This window comes from Sarcophilus harrisii, chromosome 2 (assembly GCF_902635505.1).
Source record: "Sarcophilus harrisii chromosome 2, mSarHar1.11, whole genome shotgun sequence".
Taxonomy (NCBI): Eukaryota; Metazoa; Chordata; class Mammalia; order Dasyuromorphia; family Dasyuridae; genus Sarcophilus; species Sarcophilus harrisii.
In genome coordinates, this window is record NC_045427.1 from 65,731,538 (window position 1) to 65,756,342 (window position 24,805).

The 24,805-nt window shown below is 34.4% G+C and overlaps 1 protein-coding gene across 1 annotated transcript in view; it reads left to right on the forward strand.

The window, feature by feature from the left end:
* CDH8 (cadherin 8) overlaps positions 1 to 24,805 on the forward strand; it is a 546,497-nt gene that overhangs the window by 12,195 nt on the left and 509,497 nt on the right. The window contains exon 2 of the mRNA XM_031950338.1: positions 4,194 to 4,644. Coding sequence (XP_031806198.1) covers positions 4,393 to 4,644 — 252 coding nt within the window. The 5' untranslated portion in view covers positions 4,194 to 4,392. The remainder of the gene's footprint in view (positions 1 to 4,193; positions 4,645 to 24,805) is intronic.

Here is a 24,805-nt window from a genome sequence, read left to right on the forward strand (position 1 = left end):
TTTTTTTCACAAAAGTCATTGCTAATGCTTACTGGGCTTCTGCTGTTTATTAAATCGGTCAAGTTGCTTCATATCCTTAGGTCACAGTTCCTTCATCTAAAAAATAAGTAGGTTGGAATCACTGATAGTCTTTAAGCTTAACTTTCTTCATCTATATAATGAGGAGGTTGGAGTCCTTTTTACTCTTTCAGCCTCAGTTTCTTTGGCTTTAAAATCAGAGGGCTGAACTAGATGATCTCTCCAGAGTCTTTCCAGCGATGACATTCTGGGAGCTTGTAATTGTCACTATTAAATCTTATCTTTCTTAACAGCTCAGCCTCAATTCTTGAAAGTCAAGTTCTTCTTTGCTATGATGGTATGTGTGAGAATGAGGTCACATCAGCTAGCAATTGCAATTCCCTCAAGTGCTCGAAATAATGCAGATGGGAGAGATACTGTCACTGATGGAGTCCAAAATGTGACAGCACTTACTCTGAGTAAATACTATTGAAATGATTGCCCCAACTTATTAAAGGATTCTAGGGAGTCAGAGACATGAGCTCTCATTGGAGTGCAGGCAAATGAGTCGTATGTTGTTGGGTATGTCTCTTAAACTTTCAGTTCATTTATCTGTAAAAAATGAGAACTTTGAGCTATTTCAGGCACTCCCCAATCTTTTTGTGAGGCAAAGCTAGTTTTTAATTTTCTTCAATACCTTACAATCACTACAAGGTCAGGGAAACTAAACAGAAGAATCTTGGGCTATGTGGGGAGATATTCTTTCTAACAGCAGTTCCTCTTTTAGCATGGAAACTCAGGGAATCCAGGATGGAAACAGAAGCATGGCAATAGCAACTGGATTAGAATTTATTTAAGATGGTTTTGAGATTTACACTGCATTGTCACATACTTTTTGGGAAGCCTCATATGGAATAGCTTTGTTATCTTTCTTTTCCCCATTTCTGTGATTTGTACATTTATGCTGAGAAATTCAAATGGGTACATGCTTTTGTGTATGTAAGTATATAAAATGGGTACAAATTTTATAAATGGGTACATGCATTTGTGTATGTATGTATATAAAAGTATGCATGCATGTGTTTGCCAAAGTAACCTTACTGTGAAGCTAATAAAAATGAAATAAAACTGAAATGATATTGAACTCGTAATTAGAAGATCTGAATTTTAATCCCATCTTTCACTTATAGAATATCTTTAAAAATTCTGTCTCTGGTCTTAAATCTATAAAATGAGGGGCTTAGATTAAATGACATCTCAGACCTTTTATAGAACCCACATTCTTTATTCTAAGGTCCCTTCTAGCTTCAGTTTGACTGTAAAGATCAGAAATTGTGTCATGGAAGAATTTTCCTCCTTACCAAGTTATACAACTAAAGATGTATTACTAACTTGTCACTGTAGTTTTACTTTACTCTCTCCCATTATAATGTGAATTTTCTTGCCATCAAGAATTGTCTCATTTGTCTAATTTTATGCCCAGAATTTAGCACAATGCTTCGAATATAGTAAATGCCTCCTTAATTTATTTTCATTCATGCATTCGTTTATTCATTCATTCATTTTAACATACATATCAAAACATTATATGTTCTAAGGTCCCTTCTAAATCTATTATTCTATGTTCTAGATTAAGATTAAGATTATATGATTATAGTTTTGTATGGATTCTAAAATCTGTCCCCATTCTAACATTTGAGATCAGTCTTTAACCCTTTGTTGTAAAATGCCTTCCTGATCTACTATTCTATGATGTGAGGTCCTGATAATCTCTGGCATCCTGTTTTATATGCTTAATATCTGGTAGTTGCTTAATAAATATGTGTTGGCCAATTAATTCTAAGATCCCTTATTTTTTTTTTTTCTATTTCAATTTCTGATCTGATAGACCCCATTTCAAATCCCTGCCCAGCTACTTCTAGTTGAATTATCTGGGACCAAATCACTTAATCTCTTTAAGCTTCAGTTCCCCTATCTGTAAAATAGAAGTTTTGATAGTTACATTCTAGGGTCAAATGAAAATATGAATATTAATGTGCTTCATAATTTAATCAAAATCCCCATATAGTTAATATGTAGTTGTTACCCTTAAAATAAATAAATAACGCTTTTGAATTTCCTTTTTGGCCTTAAAAAATAAAATTTTAGAACGTTTGGTTCTGTTAGTCTGGAGTAGACTGTTCTCATGGGAATTAAAGGCTATGAATTAACACCTGAAAGGAAAGGAGAAAATGGTGTTTGTGAATTTCAAACTTCTAATTCTCAGAAAGACATCCATTTTCTATGAGCTGTGTTTCAGACTCAAGTTTGGGGGAAAAGAAGAGGATAACTAGCACAGAAAAAATTTTTATGAGAGCTTGGCCTTGCTTAGGGCCGACTCAGGACGTCAGTCTTATGAATAGTGACCCTTTGAGGTTAAAGATATTTCAGTTCAACCTGTGAGCCCATGGGAAGAGTGACAAAAGGGGTGATTACAGCGGTCATCTTGTTAAATTAGAGACACTGCCTTTATTTGTAGCAGAATCAGTCCCAAAGCAATCAGCTCTTTTCACATAGGTGGCTAACCAGCTCATCCAAAGATAACGACTTTCTATCACTGCAGTCCTGGTACAGATTTGAACTGGTGACCTAAAAGTGAAAGGTTCCCTATCCCATTATGAATTCCCTGAGTCAACCAGTTCCCTCTAGTTTCCTAAAGAATTACTTTCACATTTAATCCAATCTAGTAGGATTTCCTCTTAAAAAAAAAATAAATAAAAAAACCGGAGTGATTGTGTCCTATTAAAAATGTACTCTTGGGGGAAAGAAATATATTTTTACCACATAGAAGTAAGCAACAAAAATCTATTTGACATCTCCAGTAATGGGTTTTTATTTATTTAATTTTATTTTGGCCATCCCATCCATTTCTAAACCTTCCCAATTGAAAAACTGCATTTTTAACACATTTTATTCCCAAAGGAGAGCTTCCCCCCCCCCTTCCATAATTTAAATCTCCAGCTCAACTGTGCATTTAGTTTAGGAGCCCTGGCATGACCTTGATTATCTCTGTGTACAAACTGGACACTATAGAATTTCTTCTGGGAACTTTCTAATTTTATTCAGTCACTATTAGTATCATGGTGGAGGATCACATTTATAGACTGAATTGGAACAATTTTTAAAAGTGTGTGTGTGTATGTGTGTGTATGTGTGTGTGTGTGTATAACAGCAGAAAATTGCAGCATTTAGAGATTTTTCCCTTTTTTCTTGAAATCATAGACTATTTTTCTTTTGCGTTGACAAAGCCAATCTCTTTGTCTTGCTTGCCTAATAGTAATAATTGTTCCCATGAAAATTGGGAAATAATGTTTGAATTCTTATAAAGAAATAGGGCTTCAATGATTTCATTAATATCCATGGAAGTTTGCATTTCAAAACCTTGAACTGATTTGTCTTCCTTTTTAAAAAAATGTGGAAAGAAAATAATTCCCTGTTACAGTTCTTATTAATAAGCAGCTCATGAAGAAGAAAGATTATACTTGACGAACATAGATAATAAAACTATGACCATTGGGAAGAGGCTACAGAAAAGAAAATTTTACTTTAATACACAGGAAAAATAATTAGAACTGTTCAACAATTGACTGTCTTAATCTATGGAGAGTTATTTCTATGTAACTGGAGGTTTTTGAACTGAGCCTTCATGAAAGGATATTAGAATTTTGGAGTTATCAAAAAAGCCTCAGAGGTCAACTAATCCAATCTTTGCCTGACCATGTAAACTGTCTCTCTTTTAAAATTTATATCCTTATTGCCTGGCATATGAGCAGATGGTAATAAATACTGGTTGACTGATCAATAATCCCTTTTATAATACTCCCAACAAGTGGTCATCCAGGATTGACCTGAAGACCTTTATTGAGAAAAAATCCGTTGCTTCTACTTGTCAGAAGCTTTTAAAGAATATTCTGGTTTAAGCAGGATGGAGTTTGATCCTTTCCAAATGATAAGATTATATGATGTCATTATAGAAAGTGAATGCTTATAAATTCTATTGATATGATACTAACATTAAACACTGCTTTTACCTGAAGAAAAGTGGCAAGCATCTAGATTGGCCAATTAAAATTTTCAGCTAAAGAATTTTGAACCTAAGTGACTTTTTATGAATTATTTCCATGTATTTTTAGCTGGTGTTTTTCTTATTTTGGCAGGAATCTTCAATGACCAGGAAATCTGATGGATTGTGGTCTTGTACTCTGAGCTGTTTTTATTCATGTTTTCTGTGCCATAAACGCCTGGTGGAACTGTAAATGAATGTTTGGTACTACATGATGAATTGGATGGCCAAAGGCTGGAGGCAAGCAAAATAACTGTTTCATTTCTGTGGCAATTTGCTTAACTGGGGGTACAATGCCAGAACGCCTAGCAGAAATGCTCTTGGATCTCTGGACTCCATTAATAATTTTGTGGATTACTGTTCTTCCATATATTTATATGGCTCCAATGGCCCCATCTCAGGTTTTACCAAGTGGATCCAGTTTGGGACTAAATGGGTTGAATGAAGAACAACGAGTTTTGAACCGCTCCAAGAGAGGCTGGGTTTGGAATCAAATGTTTGTCCTGGAAGAATTTTCTGGACCTGAACCAATACTAGTTGGCCGGGTAAGCTTGTTTTTGTTTTTGTTGTTTGTTTTGTTTTGTTTTGTTTTCTTTTGTTTTGAGCTTAATAGTCAATCCATAGTATTTGCTATTGACACAAAATCAAAGGAATTTTTTATTTGTTGTTTTTTGTTTTGTTTTTAATAGATTACTTGTTTAAAAAGTTCATTTTTAATGTCTCTTTAATAACATAGATCATTTCAAGCAGGGTGGTATGTTCCTGTAATCGCCATTACCAAGCATTCTAAGACTGGTGGATTTCTTCAGTTTGAGGCTTCTGGATGACAGTGTTCTAAACCGATCAAATACTTTCACTATGAATGGTACCAGGCTGCCAAAAGTAGGGTAGTAACCAGCCCAGGATGAAATGGAATGAATCAAATTTTCAAGCATTAGTGAGTTTACAACTGTGAGTGAACATTGTACTTTTAGTTTCAATGAGATAGGGAGATTTGATCTTCAGTGATGGTAATGATAATAATAATTGTTTAATTATTATTATTAATTATAGAGCATTTTGAGGGAAGTGATTTCCTAGAATTTTAAAATAGAAATAACTATGTATGCAGTTTTGTTATATCCAAATTACATGATACCTTGAAAATACCACTTATTTTCCTGAGTTGTATTTTAGTAGCTATATTAATGGGAAAAATGACAAAAATAATTATATTAATAAACTCCCATTTATGCAGTACTTTGAACTTTTCAGTGTTTTTCCCACAACAATTCAGGGAAATTGGTAGTAAAGGTGTTATATACCTTTTATAAATGAGAACATTTGAAACTTGGGAAGATTAAATGGTCTAAATAGAGCTAGAAAGTGTCAGATCCAGATTTAAACCCCAATGTGTTTTCCCCCCTCTGTATTGATATATAGTCTGACCTGTTTGTTCTCAATTCATTTTAATTAAATACAACACAGCAAGCATTTTCTAAGTGTCTATTATATGCCCAGTACTATATCAGGAAGAAAGAACACAGACTAAAAACAAACTTTAAAAATGAGCTCTGACCTACAGGAGCTCACATTTTATGTTTTTCCTAGGTTATTCCTTATCTAAGGCTTGTATTTCTGTTCTTCTGTCAACAACTATCTTGAATGGGTGAGCTTAGCCAGGTCCCTTCTGTTCAGACCTCAGCTGGGCAAGATATTTTACATTTTTAAGGACTCAGTTTCTTAATATGTAAAATAAGGTTATTGGATCATCTAAGATCCCTTCTGGCTATAACTTGTACAGTTTTATGAGTAATGATTTATGCTGTTTCTCAGAGGTAATTAGAAGTAATAGGAAAGGCAGGGTTTAGTGGATATGTATTATGAGAATCACAACATTTTGATACTGCTTTTCCTTATGGTAGAGTTCATACACACATGAAAATATTAGGATTTAGGATAGCTTGAGAAGTTTTTTTTTTTTTTTTTCATGTGTTTGAGATGGTGTGTGTGTGTGTGTGTGTGTGTGTGTGTGTGTGTATGTGTGTATTTGCCTGGATAACATGTAGGTGTTATCTCTGAGCCTTTTCAATCTTGTCTGGCTCTCTTTTCCCCCCCTAGCTAGGATTGTTTTTCTCAATCAGCATTTTCTGGGCTACAGCAGTGATCAGTAGAAGCGTGCTATCTGCTAGCCTAAATTACACGGAGCTCTGCTAGATGCCATAAATGCCAGGCAGCTGCTCGGCACCGTTCTTCAATCTCTGTCCAAATGCTCACAAATAGAAAGCTCGCCATGATCGGAGGTACTTTGCCATGGCTTATTTTCTGATAAGTAAAATCTAGATGTTACTCTGCCAAGTCCTTTCTTCGAAAGGGTAGCAATTTGAAAGGTTTCAGAATCCTCATCAAAGAGATTAGATAGTACACTTGGAGAGTTTCATTTGCTCTTCCAACTTGATGAGGATATTAAAATCAAAAAATCATAAAAGTTGAAAATGATGTTAGTGTGCATCTTGTTCATTTTCCCTTCTGTTACCTCAGGGATTTGAAAGAGGTAATGTACTTCAAGAGAGAGCCTGATTTCTTCTTATGACCTAATTCGGACTTCTGAGATCATAGTGAAGGGAAAACATGGGAGAATAATATTTGGAACTAGTAGATTAATATTTGGAATTGGTAGGAGTCCTTACTCCAACCATCTTATTTTTACAAATGAGAAACCCGAGGCCTAAAGAGGTGAATGAACTTGTCCCACATGATACAAATAATAAGCAGCAGAGCTAATATTCAAATTGGGATTTTTCTAGATCTGAATCCTATATACTTTTCCTTTACACTACATTGGACTTCAAATCCAGGTCCCAAAAAAAATTTGTACGTAAAATTGCTGTTGGAATTCAAGCCAGCATGAAACTATCAACCTTTATTTTATATGGAATTATCAAATTAGATTAATAACACAATTCGAATTAATATTTTACTCAGCCAATCTTTAGTGACAACCAATTCAGAACTAAGTATAGGCAAGATATGTAGGTAACAGGTGTAGCAAGTGAGGAGATGGTAAAATGAAATAGGATTATAGATGCAAGGCAATTTAGAGATCATCTGCTTCCTTTTACAATTTAAGTAATTGAGAAACTAAAAGATCAAGTGATTTGTCCAAGGTCACACAGGTACTAAGTGCAAATAAATGTTCAAACTCAGTTCCTTTGATAGCAAATCAAATACTCTCTATTTTGTCGTAGTTTTAATATATCTTCTAAAAATGTATACATTTTGAATGCCAGAAAATCCCCCTTCTCCTTGACTAAAGGGACTTATCTTAAAATAAGAAATTCTTTCCAATGCTTTGAGAACTCAAGCCTTCAGATGATAGGAATATAAAGGACAGTGCTAAAGAGGAGGAAATAATTTTAAAGGTTATTTTTTCAGTAATCTGGCATTTTTCCTTACATCTTCTGTGAAAGAAGGAAGGAAGGAAAGCAAAAAGGAAGGAAGGAAAAAAAGAAAGAAAGAAGAAAAGGAAGGAAGGAGAGAAGGAAAAAGGAAGGGAGGGAAGGAGGGAGGAAGAGAGGAAGGAAGGAAGAAAGAAAAAAACACAAGCAAAAGAAAGAAAGAAAGAAGGAATGAAGGGAAGAAAGGGAAGAAGGGAAGGAACAGAGGAAGGGAGGATGAAAAGGAAAGAAAAAGAGAGGAATAGAGGAAAAGAGGACAGTTAAGCAAAACATATTTCTATATTGATCATATCCAAAAATTATATTTATTATTCTGTATATTGGTCTGTCTATTCTCTGTCATGAGAGAGGCAGCATTCTTTCTCATTGATCCTCTGGAATCTGATTAAATTTCTTAAATCTATCAAAATGAATATTTTTATAATATTATTGTTACAACTTGTTCTTCTGCTTCTGTCTATTCAAGCTTGTCCATGTTTCTTTGAAACAATCCCCCCCTCCATTTCTTACAACAAAATAATATTCCATCATAATTATGTTTCACAAATTATTAATTCATTACACAATAAACAGGGATCCCTTTAGTGTCCAGTTTCTTGCCACCACAAAAGTAATCACTACAGGCATTTTTTTTCCCTTTGATTTCTTTTGGATCTTTTAGATCTAGCAGAGCTGTAGTTAGGTCAAAGTGCACGAACTGCTTGCTTGTTAACTTCTGAGTTATTTGAAATTGCTATCCATAAAGTTCCATCATTCACAATCCTAGCTCTAATAACTAGTTGGAAATAATTTTCTAACATAGCCTTATGTGGAATGTAACAAAAAACAAAGCAAAACAAAGACAAAAAACAAGCAAACCAAACTTGTTCTGTTTTCACCTAAACATTCAGGTGAAAAACACACTGTTAGATATGACAAGTAATAAATAAGAAATATTGATGTTCTTAAACTTTCTCACACACAAACACACACACATCCACACATGCACATAAATCTATGTCACATCCACATATAGACCACTGACAATGTAACATAATAGTAAATGAAGAAAAAACACAACATATATATGTTTATCTCTTTCTGATAGAGTACAGAAGTTTTCTATGAACACTAGATAAAGAGAATTGAACAAAGTTAGTTGAGCTCTACCCTTAGAATATTTGTGGGAAGTAAATTGTAAAAGTTTAAAAATTATCCATGTTTAGAAGAATGATGAGCCATACTGTACTCAGGATTTCTTAGACTTGTATTTTATGTGAGGGAGAGAGAGAAAGACAGAGAGACAGAGAGACAGAGACAGAGGGAAGGAGAGAAAGGGACAGAGGGAAGGGGAGGGAGAGAAGGAAGGAAAGAGGAAAGGGAAGGGGAGAGAGAGATAGAGACACAAGGAGAGATACAGAGAGACAGAGACAGAGAGACAGAGAGAGATACACACACAGAGACAAAGAGACACACTTTTTGTGTGAGACAGAGAGGCAGGCAAACAGAGACAGACACAGAAACAGATAAAGAGACAGAGAGAGACAGAGACAGAGAAAAAAAGGAAGGAAGGAAGCTCTTCAACTCAAAATGAAAAATGAATAGCTCTTTGCTTAATAATCATCAGAATACCCAACTGTCATTGGTATCAAATGCCATTTCATTTGATCTTATTTGAGTTTTATCATTACATTGCTTTTTGGGGACTTTGGGAAAAAATGGTTCTTTGGGATTGAGTAGAATGGAATTTTAGCTAGTGCTCATTAACTAATGCCCATTATGTTACTGGCAAAGTCACATCTTTTCAGCCTTTAATTCCTTCCTCTGCAAAAAGAAGAGATTGTATTATGTTGTTCTTCAAGAATCCTTTCAGCTAGCCTATTTTTTCTATTTCATATTCCATTTTCTAAGATAGCTTCTAGATGTGACACTACCTGTTTGAAGATTCTTTCTAGAATAATATTTGACAATAGCATCCTTTGTAATTTTGATGTTACCTTCCCAATAGCATTGTATCTCTCCCCATGATGGACCATTTCTACATTAATGAGGATATCTGGCATTCCCCTAGCATTTTAAATACTAATGTAAATGGAATCTTGTTTCACTCATTAGTATACAGGTAAAGAGATCTTAAAGGGCCTATCCATGACCCACACCTAGTGATGTAGTTATGGGGGATAGGACTTGAACCAAATCTTCCCGACTCCAGACCAAGCAGTCCATTCACTGAGCCATGATGCTTCCAATTGGTCCATATTCATATTAATTATCATCCATCATCAACTTCCTCTACCACCCTCATTTTCCTGCCCTTCCCAAGTATGGTACTATTTCTTATTCTTTTTCTCAAATGAGGCATTGGGAGCATAGATTTTCTATCTAAAATCCTATTTTAGAATCTCAATTATGTCTTTGAAAGAGAGTGATCATATCTATTCATTAGTATTTGATAAATACCAAAATAATTAGAAGTTTGGGGAAATTATTTGTACTGAGGGTAGTATAATTTAACTTTTTTCCCCTGTAGGAGAGCTAAATTGATTCTAAACTTGGAGAGAAAAAAAAACTTTCAAAAAGCACTTCAAATAATTCCTTTTTTTCTTCTCAAAGAAAACTGCTCTTGCACAGTTCTACTGTAGTCTTTGTGGAACTGAATTGTAGCTAAGTCAAAAATACATTTCAGGTTACTGCTTCAGAATAAGAGGCAGGCTAAGTGCTTGAAGCAATATTGCTTTGGGGTCCTTACACCTTCTATAATAGCTTTCTCCCCTCCCTTCTTGCATACTGTTCTACTTTCAAAACTTTAATACAATTCACTACTGAGCCTTTCCTTGGGATCAAGGTGAGAAACAATGTTTATTTGTTTATATCACCAAAGCAAGCATGCTCTTTCAAATGTTCTCACATAAACTACTGGAGTATTAGAGCTGAAAGGTGATGGAAGTTGAGTTTCAACTGAAGGCTAGATCGAGATTTTTGGTTTTAGTTTTTTTTTTTTTAATTTGACCTGATTCAAATTAGAACATAGAATTTTAGACCTAGATGAGATTTTAGAATATGTTTTAGAATATGTTAGAAGACAATATAGAGTGATAAAACAGTAAGTAAAATGTTAGAACAGGAAGAAACCTTAAACATCATTTAATCTGGTTTCCTTCTTTGACACGAAAGAAAAATGAATATTTCAAGGTAATACTATTAGTAATTAAGAGAAAATTAAACCTGATTTTTTTGATTGTAAGGCTAGAACTGTTTCTTTTAATGCATGGCCTTATTGTTACATTGTGGAAATGGATTGTAGATATCTTGATATAGGTTTTTATTTTATTTTTAATGTAGTTTTTATGGAGGAATTTTTTGATGAAGGCTTTTTTGTTGTTTAATCTTTGCCAAGCTCAATGTCTAGTATTATGTAAGTAGTATCAGTCAGTAACAGTAAGCTTACTAAAAGCCTTGGGTGGGTGGGTGGACTGGATTTTTACCTTTCCCCTCTTATTCTCTAAAGGAGTTATGTTCTCTTTTCCTCATCACTTGGCTGTTTTCCCATTTAGTGTTAGATTAAGAATTTCCCAGACCAAAAAAGAAAATAAAAAAAGTTGGCCAAAAAAGGAGGGGTAAAGTCTTGTGGACAATATTTATATGCAAGCAATATGAAAAACACCATTCTAGTTAGTTATATGACTTTTTTTGTGCATGAAGCATCTTTGAAAACAGATAACATAGTTAAGTGCTTAGTATATGCCACACACAAAACTGAAGCAAAATATATAGTGCTCAATTAAATTAAATTAAAATTCATTGATGGCAGAGACCAATCAGAATTACTATTAATCCTTATGCATTCATTCATTTATTTATTTGTTTATTTTTAATCTTGAAATGTCAGAGTTAGAAGAAATCACAGAGATTATTTAGCTCAACCTCCTATTTAGATAAAGTTAGTGTTCCAAACATTCCCTGGTAAGTACCAGTCTGGTCTTTACTCAAAGATTTTTACTTATGAGAAACTCAATCCCTTATTAGGCAGTCTTTGCCAATTTTGGACAGGTCTAAATGCTGGGCAGACACCCTTTCCCCCTTTGATGTTGAGCTGAATTTGACTTCTCTGAAACTTTCTTCAACTGCTTTTTTGGCTTGCCCTCTGGGGCCAAGCAGAACAAGTATAATCTCTTGTAATAGAAAACTAGAAATATTATTTTACCACTTTCAAAGTCATACAGTAACTCAAATTGAGTTAAAGGAATGATTCCTCTTAAGTGGTAGTTCATTGATAGATGAGGATGCTTCTTAAAGAGTCTTCATTAACTGTTATAAATGAAAATGAGGATTTCCAAAAAAGTATAAACACAATTTGTACTCTCAAGTATTTTGAAGGTTCCCTTGCAATTGTTTCTATTATTAATTTTAATTTCTGGGAAAGAAACATTTGCCAGAAAAAATGTTAAATACCAGTCCAGTTCTCATGCAAATTATCACAAGTTCAAAAGCCACAGAATATAAATTGAGGAAGGTTTTCTCCATATATGAATTAAGATGTGTGTAAGATACATGAAATTCAGAGTTCCTTTTTTTAAAAAACCTTTTTTAAGGGCTGAACAACATCAGAGCTGAGAGAGAAAAAAATGTTCCAGATTTCTTTCTGCTCCAGCCCAACTCCATATAATATTTATACAATAACATCTTTTGGAATAACTGAGGAAGAAAAAGCACAAAGGGGAAGGGAGACATATTCTTTGTCACAAAATCTGAAGTATTCCCATATGGTAGAGAAAGTGGATTTGTGTTATTTGACCCTAATACTCAGAATTTAATGGATTACAAGTTATAGGGAAACATTCAGAATTTAATGGAATACAAGTTATAGGGAAATAGTGCATTTTAGGAAAATACTAATTAATTGTTAAAGCTGCCCAGAAAGGACTGCTTTGGGATTTTTTTTTCGGGGGGAGGGGGCTCTTCCCTTAATTTCTTCAGGCAGTTGGTGGATTTGCCAAGGATGGTATATAAATATTTGTACCTCATGCAGATATCTGACCCCTTGGGTTCTTTCCTGATTCTACCTACCCCCTAATTCTGGATCCAGCCAAACATTGCTCCTTTAGCATTCAAAACCTTATTCTAAACCCTTTTCTTTCATTATCCTATCACTCTCCTTTTTCTCATTATATTTTCCTCCTACCTGGTCCTACCCAATGATTCCTTATTTGGATATAGCTCCTTCACTTGTGATGCCACATCTATTTATAATTCTCTCCCTTCAAGGCACTGACTCATTTTCTCTCTCTTTAAATTTGACCTTCTAACCTTCCTCCTTCACTTTAACTGGTAAATCATTTGGGTGGTGCTTTATATGAAGGACACGGAATACCAAATAATTACCCTGTGTTATGGTATACAGTGTCAGTGGCTGCTGAGAAAATTACACTTGACATACCATTATTTTTGCTGGCCGTCTGCATGTTAAGTGTACTGGGCCAAATAGTTGGAGTAAAATTGTATTCCCAGTCTTGGGAGTACAATTCATTTTCGGTTCAGTGAAGCTCCTGCCTACTCATTGTTGGTGTGCCAGCCAGCCTGTTTTCAGGCATTGCAAGTTAGCATCTCCTCCCCCCAACTCAGGACTCTAGAATATCTCACCTGTGAATCACTCACTGGCTGACTGTTTCATAGGGGGAAAACAACAACAAAAAAACACACAAACCCCCCCTCCCAAAACAGGAGTCTCAACACTACTGGAGATTGCTTGGTGCTGAAGTCTATTACAATCAATGGAATTATATCAGTTATGCAAAGTAGCATTGGTTCAAGAGTCTCAAATCTAAAGGAAATTTGTTAGACCATTAAAAAAGAAATTATTCACTGAGAAATGATAAATAAGATAAATTTATAAAATGAAATATAGTAAAATAAAAATAAAATAGAATAAAATAAGTAAACAAAATGAAGTCCCAGCTCTAAGTATTAATACTAATTAAGAAGCAGGATAATATAATATAGAGACAAGAATTCTGGACATGGAGTCTAGTAACTTTAGTTCAAATTGCTTTATTTTTCAATACTTCAGTTTCTTCTTTTTGTAAAATAAGTATATTGGACTAGGATTGGTTAAGGATAATGGAAGAATATAGGACTAAGGGGACCTGGATTCAGATCCTGATTCTGCTAATTACTTGGGAAACCTTGGACAGAAACTGATTCTGTTATTTCCTACTTGTGAAGACTAGCTTCTTAGGTCTTTGGTTTCTTTTTAAATTGAAGGGTTGGATGAGAATTCTGCAGATTCCTTCCAGTTCTATAGCCTGTGATTGTATAGCTGTTGAGGATCACAATTACAATTTCCATACCTACCAGATATATTACCATAATTCACTCTCTGAGCCTCAGTTTTTCTCATCACTAAAATAGGGATGATAATAATACTTCAATTTAACCAACTGCCAGACTCCTAAGGAAAAGTGCTTTATAAAATCTTAAAGATTTATATAGTTATTTAAACTGAGAGATCCTTCAGTGTCTAGATAAGATTTTTATTTGTTTACATGTATTCTCAGGGCATAGACAGCATTTGGCACATAACAAGCAGTTAATAAATGCCTAAAATGCTTTTTATTGTATCTGTTCAGTGAATTTTGAGTCATTTCTGATATTCTGAACTTTTATATGCATTGAAGATCCTTAGTTCTTGTAAATGTTTCAGAGGTCATTTAATGCAACTTCTATTTCAAAAAGGAACCCTCTTCGCCACAAATAGTATGCAGAAAGTCAGTGTTAAACAAATATAATAATAATAAAAATAATTCTTATCTTAGGGAAATAGTGAACTTTTCCCCATTCTCACCCTGAGATTTTGAGTGAGTCATTTTATCTCTGTCGAAATTTGCTCATCCACTAAATAGGAATAACCATATTTGTACTGGGTAGCTGACTGGGTGCAGTGGATAGAATACTAGGCTTGGAATCAGGAAGACTCATTGTCATGAGTTCGAAGCTGGCCTCTGACACTTAATAGTTATGGGAAGCTGAGCAAGTCATTTAACCCTTGTTTGCTTAGTTCTTTATGTATAAAATGAGCCAGAGAAGGAAATGTCAAATCACTTCAGCATCTTTGCCAAGAAAACCCTAAAAGGGGTAACAAAAATGGACACACCTGAAACAATTAAACAATATTTGACTACATAAATCTTATAGGATGATTAGAAAGACCAAATGAGACAATCCAAAGTACTTTGTAACCACAATGATGAGCCAAGGTCAGCTATTATTGCATAATCTTCATATTTTGATATGGAATGGGCTTTAGAAATTATATACTCTATCTCATTTACTTAATAGATGTCATTAATCAAGAAAGGTTGGTTACTTGGCCAAAAATCATATAGGCAGTGAGTACTACAATGGAATTTGAATCTAGGGCTTCTTATTTTAACCCACTTTACTTTGTTTAAGACTTTTCTATATTTAATGCATTCTTTAATTAATAATGATCAGGTCATAGAAAATGTAGGGACTCATTACTGATTTTTTTAAGTTATGGGTACCCTAAAGGAAAATATTCAGTAAATATAATTTTCTTTTTAAAAACCTTATTTGGAATTTTAAATGAACTTTCATAAGACCTGGAAGAGCTACTCTTATTAATCAAGAAATTAACATATCACAAACATCTTTCAATAGGTTTTATAATGAAATTGTTCAAAGAGAAAGAAATGTTGAGCATTGTAAAAATATGACATCACTATAGAATGAAATGCATTTAAAATTTGACAGAAACTCAATATCATACAAAGGAAAAAAGAGAATGTGTTTTGGGTCCTAAAGGCAGAAAGGTTCAATTTTGGCTTGAAAGGAATATCTGATGATCTATGAAAAATATATGACTATTGTATTTAAGCATACATTTTGAAGAAGAAGAAGAAGGTAGAGGAGGAGGAAGAAAAGGAAGAAGAGGAGGAGGAAGAGGAAGAAGATGAGAAGGAACAAGAGGAATAAGACATTGATGATGACAAAGAGGAAGAGGAGGAGGAGGAGGAGGAGGAGGAGGAGGAGGAGGAGAAGAAGAAGAAGAAGAAAGAAGAAGAAGAAGAAGAAGAAGAAGAAGAAGAAGAAGAAGAAGAAGAAGAAGAAGAAGAAGAAGAAGGAAAGAAGGAAAGAAAAAGAAAGAAAGAAGAAATTTTGGGAGAAAAAATCATAAGCGAAAGCAGATCAAAAAATCAGGATAATGAAGATCCAGAAATCAGAACAAATTGATGATGATGATGATGATGATGATTATGTGATGATGTAATATTATTATTATATTATTTTATTAACTGGCATTCATTAAGTTCCTATTATGTTCCAGGCATTGTGCTAAGTGCTGTAGATACAAAAAAGCTAAATAATGACAGCCTTTGATGTCAAGTAACCTACAGTTTAATAAGAGAGACAAATTAAACCTACAGTTTAATTAGAGAGACAAAAATAACAAGAGTTATATAAAAGATAAACTGGAGATGAGCGATAAAGGGAAAGAATTAATATTAAGGGGGGTCAGGAAAGGGTTCTTTCAAAGGGTATAATTTTAACTGAGAAATGGAAGAAACCAAAGAACTCAGGAGGTGGTAGTGAGGGGAAACACTATGCCATCCAACATTTATTGAATGAATTGCCGGTGTTTAGTCTAGAAAAGAGATGATTTAAGATTGTTGCTTAAAGTACCTGAAGAACTATTGTATGTAAGAATTAGATCTAAATGTTTGGAAACTGCAGATTAGTAGATTTCTGCTGGATGTGAGAAAAAATAATTCCTTAACTATGATAGTTATTCCAAAAATGGATGTTTGACTGTAGTTGCTAATGAGTTTTTCATTACTAGAGAAACAAAAAAAGGAGGGAACTGGGTGTTATGCTGCTATATTCCTGTCTATCTATGGATTGGATTAGGTAACCGTGAGTATGTCTCTAGAATTCCATGGCATTTTGATTATATAATAAGTTTTTTGAAAAATATTTGGCAAATCTCCTCTTTGTAAAAAATGGATCCATAATGTTCAGTAATAGACAAGAATTCATCTGATGAACAATTAAACATATCTAAATGTCCTCTATAGTTTACAGTGTTGGAGAGTAAATAGATTGTATGAGATCAGTGTTGTCAAATTCAAATAGAAATAGGGCCATTAAATCAAATGTAAGGATTACTGCAGGCCGCATGTTGATTTAGAAAGCCAAAAATTACTATTATCGATGTTCAATTATATTTTTATTTATTTTGTCAAATATTTCCCAATTACATTTTAATCTGCTTCAGACCATATTGGTGAGGGTTTCATAGATTCCGTGGTTCATATCATTGGGTTAGATAATCTCTAAAGCCCTTAATAATCTATATTCTTTGATTCTTTCCAACTCAAAGTCATGGAACTTTATGTAGGGCTCAAAAAACACATCAATATTTGGAACAGCAGTAATTCTTCATATTGTTTCTTTACTAATTTTAACACCTATAGGACTTCTTTTCATGTTTTTATCCTAGGTAGAAAGAAAGAGGAAAGAGAAAAAGAGAGGAAAGAAAGAAAGAAAGAAAGAAAGAAAGAAATAAAGAAAGAAAGAAAGAAAGAAAGAAAGAAAGAAAGAAAGGAGGAGGGAGGGAGGAAGGAAGGAAGGAAGGAAGGAAGGAAGGAAGGAAGGAAGGAAGGAAGGAAGGAAAGAAGGAAAGGAAAGAAGAAAGAAAAAAGGAAAGGAAGGAAGTAATGGAGAGAGGAAGGGAGAGAGAGAGAGAGGGAGGAAGGAAGGAAGGTATAGATAGATGGAAGGAGGAAGGAAGGAAGAAAGGAAGAAAGAAAAGCCTTAGGATATGATGAATTCTTATTCCTCTGCTGTAAAGATCTAAATTGATCTTTTTTTAATAAATAAATAAATAAATACCAGTTTGCTTGAACGGATACCTTTTTTCCTCTGACCTCTACATCTTGTGATTTCTTTCCTTTGATTCATATATTGCCAAATAGCAGGGTCAGTGGTAATCATTTTTAGAAGTATTGAAGTAGAATTGGGCCCCAGAGACCCACAGGAGATATTTGATGAAAAGCATGTCAAATGTAGGAGCTAAGCTGTATATGCTAATTGGATGTTTGCTAGGAAGTTTGAACTGGAGTACGCCTGTTAAGGAGCAGTAAATGTACAAGTGCCACCTGGCAGGAGGGAGAAAATATAAAAGAAGAGAGAAATAATATCAAGTTCAATATGGTGAGAGTAGGTGAAAGATTTCCAAATTGTTTTGGATTTTTGGGAGAAATTAAGTTTAAAGAGGTGGGTAAAGGTGGTAAGAAAGGATTGAGGGGAGGTTAAGCAAATGAAGGAGGGTCAAGGGTAAGATAGCACCTGTGTATGATTCTGAATGATGTTGTTTGTTAGATGGCACAGTAGAGAGTGCCCTGGGCCCCACATTAGGAAACCTTGGGTTCAAAATCCAGCCTCAGACACATACCTGTGTGACCCTGGACAAGACTCAAGTTTTGTTTGCTTTAGTTTTCTCATTTCTAAAAGGGAGATCATAACAGCACATACTTCCTAAAGTTGTGAAAAGAAATAATACTTGTAAAATGCTCTCTAAAGCTTAAGGCACTATATAAATGCGAATTATAATTATTCCCTAAAAAGACCACCAGAACTGAGATTTTTCTGAATGTGCTCTGGACTATTCTTTGGCTACTAGTAGTGAATTAATGCTGCATCAAATACTTGCATCATAAAAGACATGATCTTGAGAAAGAAAAGCAGAGACCTCTCATCTCCGCTCTTTTCTAGCTCTTGGGTACTGCAGAATGGAAGGGATGGCAGTAGCTCTTTGGGGGTAACTGATGATCTCATTCAGCTATGGAGTGATGTGTTGTGTGACACTGCTGACTGTCCCCATGGACTGGATTAGTCAGAAGGAACTTTTACGTGATATATGCCACTGAGCATTCTCAGCCTCCTTGGTCTGCATTTACAACTCCACAACAGATGTGCTATGAAATTTGTGGTGTTTCAAATGTCACTGTTCTTTCACTAAGACAACAGCAGAATTCACAATGAAGCTGATAATAAAGCCTAAGAAATATGAGGAGATGCATGATAGAAACCCATGTATAGATATATCATTGTTCTTTCTGTGTTTCCATGTCATAGAGCCCCAGTATATATTATATATACACTTGTTGATGTAATAAATGGGGGACATCATGGTAGGAAAGCCACTGTTAGACGAAATAAAAAACTATCGAAACTTCCTGATTTTCCCATTTTGGGAGAAAGTATTATTTTCCATTATTTCCAAGCTGAAATGTAGGTTTGTGTAAGTCATAATTCTTCTTAGTAGCCACTGCTTTTGCATTGTCTCATTTGGGCCTAAGCTTTTAAAGTTATATGATTGGACAAAAGTTTGACATTCATATGTCTCATTTGGACCTAATCTTTTAAAGTTATATGATTGAACAGAAGTTTGACATTCATACCTATTTTGTGGGCTATGTACAACACATGCCCTATTTTATAGATTATCTACAGTGCCTTATGATATATGAACACCCTGCTTGATGGTATATGTACCAACTACCTTTAAAAGACTTTCAAAACATGCCTCACAGGACATATGTGATGTATCTCATGGGATACATACAGCTTGAATTATAGGGCATAAGTTCCCTTCATTATAAGGTATGGATATGGCATTCATACCCTCCTTCAGGGACATGAACAGACTTCCTTATGAGGGCCTGAGTGTGTGAGCATCCTACTTTATGAGATATATTTTGTTAAAACTTCCCTCATGGGTGTTGCAAAAATTGATAATTAAAGCTGAATAGTTTTCATCTTAAACCAGGCCCTGATTCCATTTCAGTCATGGATCAAAGAAAGGGCAGAATGAAGATTCCTTAATCTCTTGAGTTTGGTCAGAATAAAAAATAAAATCCCAAACCAAAAGACTGGAACAGAAAGATACAGCAAATTCTTCTTCTACAGTCACTTCAACTAATTATTTTAAGGGTAAATAATTTAGTAACAATTTGCTCTCCCAGAAAGGAACCTGGTCAAGGGTAACTCAGGTTGATAAAAGGCACAATTTGTAATCTATAATACTCTCTGGTGCATGTCTCCCAAAGTCCCATGGCTCAACAAATTTCTTGTTGCTTACCAAAACTAAAATGAATTCCTAATCTATTCTATTCTATCATTCCTTTTGCCTACCCCTCCAAAAAATGAAACAAAAAAGCATGATTCAGGTTGACATAAGGCTACCCTCTCCTGATATCGAATAGCTATCCTTTAGATAATAGGAACATCAGACAGAAGATTAAAAGTACCTCAGAGAAAATCATTTACATGGATAAGTAATTAGTAGCACTGAACAAGTCAAGAATTTGCCACTCCACAAAATGGGACATGTTTTGTGGCACTGCCACATTATGTAGGAAGTCTTTATGTAGAGTTTGTAGATGATATGTAGAGAAGAGTTTTTCTTCTCTTTGAATCCCTACCCCAATCATTTACTTCTGGAAGTAATAGTAGAAATAAATTTCTCATTGTTGCTTTTTTCTCATATATTTTTTTCCCTCATTTTCCTCCTTTGGTGTTAGAAGTTCTTTTGGTTTAATGACTTGAACATCTTTACCTTTTTAAAGCAGTTTTTGGTATTTTTTGGTTGTTTTTTGTTTTTTCTGTTTTTTAAAGATGAATTTACTTTGATCATGAACTCCTCCTAGGAAAATCCATTGCATTTTGGATGACTTAAATCTAAGGAAGTTTCATCTGACACTTTAAATAGCACTTTATACATAATGTGTTATTTGATCCTTAAACATTCCTATGAGGTGAGTAGTAAAAATATCATTGCTTCCCTTTTACACATAAGGGAACTGAGACCAAGAATGAATGAATGAATGAAAAAATATATATTAAATGCTTACCATGTACAGCATTGCTATATACTAATATACTAAGCATTGGACTTATAACATCAAAAGAGAGCTATCAATAATCTCATATTCTAATAGAAAAATAAAACTTATAAAGGGAATAATAGCCAGAAATATTGTCTTGATACTAGAAGTTACAGAAATGGAGAATGGGACAATAGGACCATCTATTGCTATTGAGTTTCTGGAAGCCATAATACTATTCATTTGATTACATTTCTCAGAGTAAGAGTTGGAAAAGAGAAAGTGGTCATTGCAGTGTGGAAAATGGAAAATGATTTGGGGGAGCGGGTAGTGGGAATAGAAGGAAGCTGAAGATTTCTGCTTCCAGAGAGCACAGAGCTAAGCAGCTGAGATTTTCAGTTCATGGTCCTTGTTGGTCCTCAATGGAGCAGCCCAGGTCAAGGCAGCAATAGTAACTGAAGGGCATCAAAAACAAATAGTACAATACTATGTTCAAGGCCATAAGATTTTTAACTGTGACACTACCCTCCTTCCCAAACTGTGCATCTGTGAGAGCTCCAACAACTCTGACTTCTAATACAACTGCACCATGACATTAAGACTGCCCTTCATGGAAACCTTCTCCTCAAAACATTTTTTTTTTCCTTTTTGCCCTAGGTTAAAAAAAATCTTAGTTTTGGGCTCTGCTTCCGTACTCTTTCTCCCTTCAAAAACAAAGCAAGAGAGCACTTGAAAACTAATGCAGACAAGATTAGAAGGGAACCAATAAACTGGAAAAATATTTTTACAGTCAAAGGTTCTGATAAAGGCCTCATTTCCAAAATATATAGAAAATTAACTCTAATTTATAAAAAATCAAGCCATTCTCCAATTGAAAAATGGTCAAAGGATATGAACAGACAATTCTCAGATGAAGAAATTGAAACTATTTCTAGTCATATGAAAAGATGCTCCAAGTCATTATTAATCAGAGAAATGCAAATTAAGACAACTCTAAGATACCACTACACACCTGTCAGATTGGCTAAGATGACAGGAAAAAATAATGATGATTGTTGGAGGGGATGCGGGAAAACTGGGACATTGATGCATTGTTGGTGGAGTTGTGAACGAATCCAACCATTTTGGAGAGTAGTTTGGAACTATGCTCAAAAAGTTATCAAACTGTGCATACCCTTTGATCCAGCAGTGTTACTACTGGGATTATATCCCAAAGAGATTATAAAGAAGGGAAAGGGACCTGTATGTGCACGAATGTTTGTGGCAGCCCTTTTTGTAGTGGCTAGAAACTGGAAACTGAATGGATGTCCATCAGTTGGAGAATGGCTGAATAAATTGTGGTATATGAAAATTATGGAATATTACTGTTCTGTAAGAAATGACCAACAGGATGATTTCAGAAAGGCCTGGAGAGACTTACACGAACTGATGCTGAGTGAAATGAGCAGGACCAGGAGATCATTATATACTTCAACAACAATACTAGATGATGACCAGTTCTGATGGATCAGGCCATCCTCAGCAACGAGATCAACCAAATCATTTCTAATGGAGCAGTAATGAACTGAACTAGCTATACCCAGAAAAAGAACTCTGGGAGATGACTAAAAACCATTACATTGAATTCCCAATCCCTATATTTATGCACACCTGCATTTTTGATTTCCTTCACAAGATAATTGTACAATATTTCAGAGTCTGATTCTTTTTGTACAGCAAAATAACAGTTTGGTCATGTGTACTTATTGTGTATCTAGTTTATATTTTAATATATTTAACATCTACTGGTCATCCTGCCATTTGGGAGAAGGGGTGGGGGTTAAGAGGTGAAAAATTGGAACAAGAGGTTTGGCAATTGTTAATGCTGTAAAGTTACTCATACATATAACATGTAAATAAAAGGCTATTAAATTAAAAAAAAAAAGAAATTTTCTTTAAGATCCTTATTAGCCCCAGTTTGATTTCTTTTAGGAACTTGGCTTAAATATAATGAATAATTTCATGGCAGTTCTGATCATGAATGGTATGGGGTTTTTTTTGTTTTTTTTCTGAATAGGAGGATTCAGGGTCTGGCATATAGCATTTGTTGAATAACTCCTGCTGGCAGGACTAGGCGTATGAGTCAGAACAATTTGAGGGAACCTGCAAACATGATGGTGATTTTCCCCCCTCATTTTCCCCCTAAAACTTTTCCAGGGAAAGAACAGCAGTTTTTAAAATGACGTTCTTACTGGGCAGGAGCCAGAAACTAGATCATGCACATTTTACCTTGGGTCACATCTGGAGCAGAATAGTCTGACATTGTCTCATTAAATAAAGTTATTCCAAGGTTCAAACTTATCTATTACGACATTGGCATATGGGGGAAGGAACATGTTGAAACCCTCAGATTTTCCCACAGCAACCCCAAAACCTTGTAGCATTTTTTAGAATAGTGAAAAAGAAATAAATAAGCTGTTTCATTAGAGTTTGCATTTCCTGGCTGAGCTTCTGGCCGTTTTGTGTTTTGTATTTTTAAAGACTCATTTAGAATGATCTCAGTGTCAAGACAGGTAGTGTAGTAACACATACACACACACACACACACACACACACACACACACACACACAATCTTGTACTCACCTCCCCTCCCTTCCAAGAATATATTGGGAATATATTCAAAAGAATGTCTCTTTTTCTACAAGGCTATGTTACTGTAATCATGATCTTTTACATTTACATAACTTCAAATTTTCTTTACTAAGATACCAAGATCTTTATAATAATCTCATGAAGGAAAGGGGAGAGAGTAAATATTTTTTAATCATTCACTATGTGTCACACAATATGCCAAGTGCTTTTCAATTTTTTTTTTTTTTGTTCTTCACAAGAATCCTGTGAGGTAAGTACTATTAGTCCCAGTTTAGAGTTAAGGAAACTTGAGATAGACAGAGGATAAATGATTTGCCTAGCCTCATATCAGTAATAAGTGGCTGAGACTGGATTTCAACTCAGAACTTGATGACCGTAGGCCCTATTGTTTTACCTGCTAAATGACTTAGGTAAGTCAACAGGAAGCACAATATTATGAGAGATCAAAGGAATGATAAAAATCACCTAGTCCAATCTCTTAGTTTTGCATTTGAAGATACTTAGACTGAAAGAGGAGAAGGGTTGTGGCCAACTTGACCAAAGCAGATTGGAACAGTGTCCCCAGACTCATTTCCTATCTAGTACCTTTTCCACCATATCATTTATAACCCACATAATTGTCTCTGACAACTACATAGGTCTAGTATCAATATTTCATATTAATATGCTGAAGATTGGGGTCTATTAGTGATGGTAGCCCCCTCTACACAATTAGAAGCATTCACAACCATCTGTCAAGTCCAGAAACATTTCTTCATCATTTACTATGTGCCAGGCATGGAGTAAGCAAGTTTTAGGGAGTGGTCTGAGGATGAGAATGGATCAGAAATTTGACCATAGTCACACAGCTAGTAAGTATGAGAAGTAAAATTTGATCACAGGGGAAGTATACAGAGAATTAATGACAAGTCATGGCCTAATACTCAGGTTTAAATTTCTCTGAATCCCTGATGAACTAGACTTAAGGAGTCTTGCACCATATTCTGTAATATAGAAATATATATGGAATAATTTTATATATGTATGTAGAATATAAATATACAACATACATATTATATGTAAAATATAATATATGATATACAAATATAACTATAACCATATGAATATGCATATGTACATATATATATACATATTTGTATTTAATAATAGCCTTCTCTAGGGTGGAAGGAGGTTGTTAAGGGAAAAAAATTAAAATTTACATGATAATTATTATTTAAAAGGAATAGCAAGTTGTACATAAGAGTTACAGTTTCATGTACAATCATTTTTTAAAATTATGCTATATTATGGAAATGCTTGTTTTAGTCTGTAAACTAAAAATTAAATAAATAAATAACACAGCTTTTCTATAGAGTAATTTAAAAATTTACAATGCTTTTTGTTAATCAATAAACATTTACTAAGTGCCTACATTGTTCCAGGCACTATGTTAAGTATTAGGAATATAAAAAAGAGGTAAAAGACAATCAGTACCCTTAAAAATTTACAGTCTAATGTGAGAGAAAACAGGCAAACAATTAATTAAGAAGGATGGCATTAGAATTAAGAAGGATTAAGAAGGCTTCTTGTAAAAGGCAAGATTTTTGGGAAAACTTAAAAAAAACAGAGAGATCAGAGTTCAGAGTTGTGGAGGGAGAATGTTCCAGTGATGAGGGCTAGCTATAGAAAATGCATGGATCTGAAAGGTGGCATTTTCTTGTTCATGGAATATCCAGGAGGCCAATATTTCTGGATTGAGAAGTATTTTGGGGGA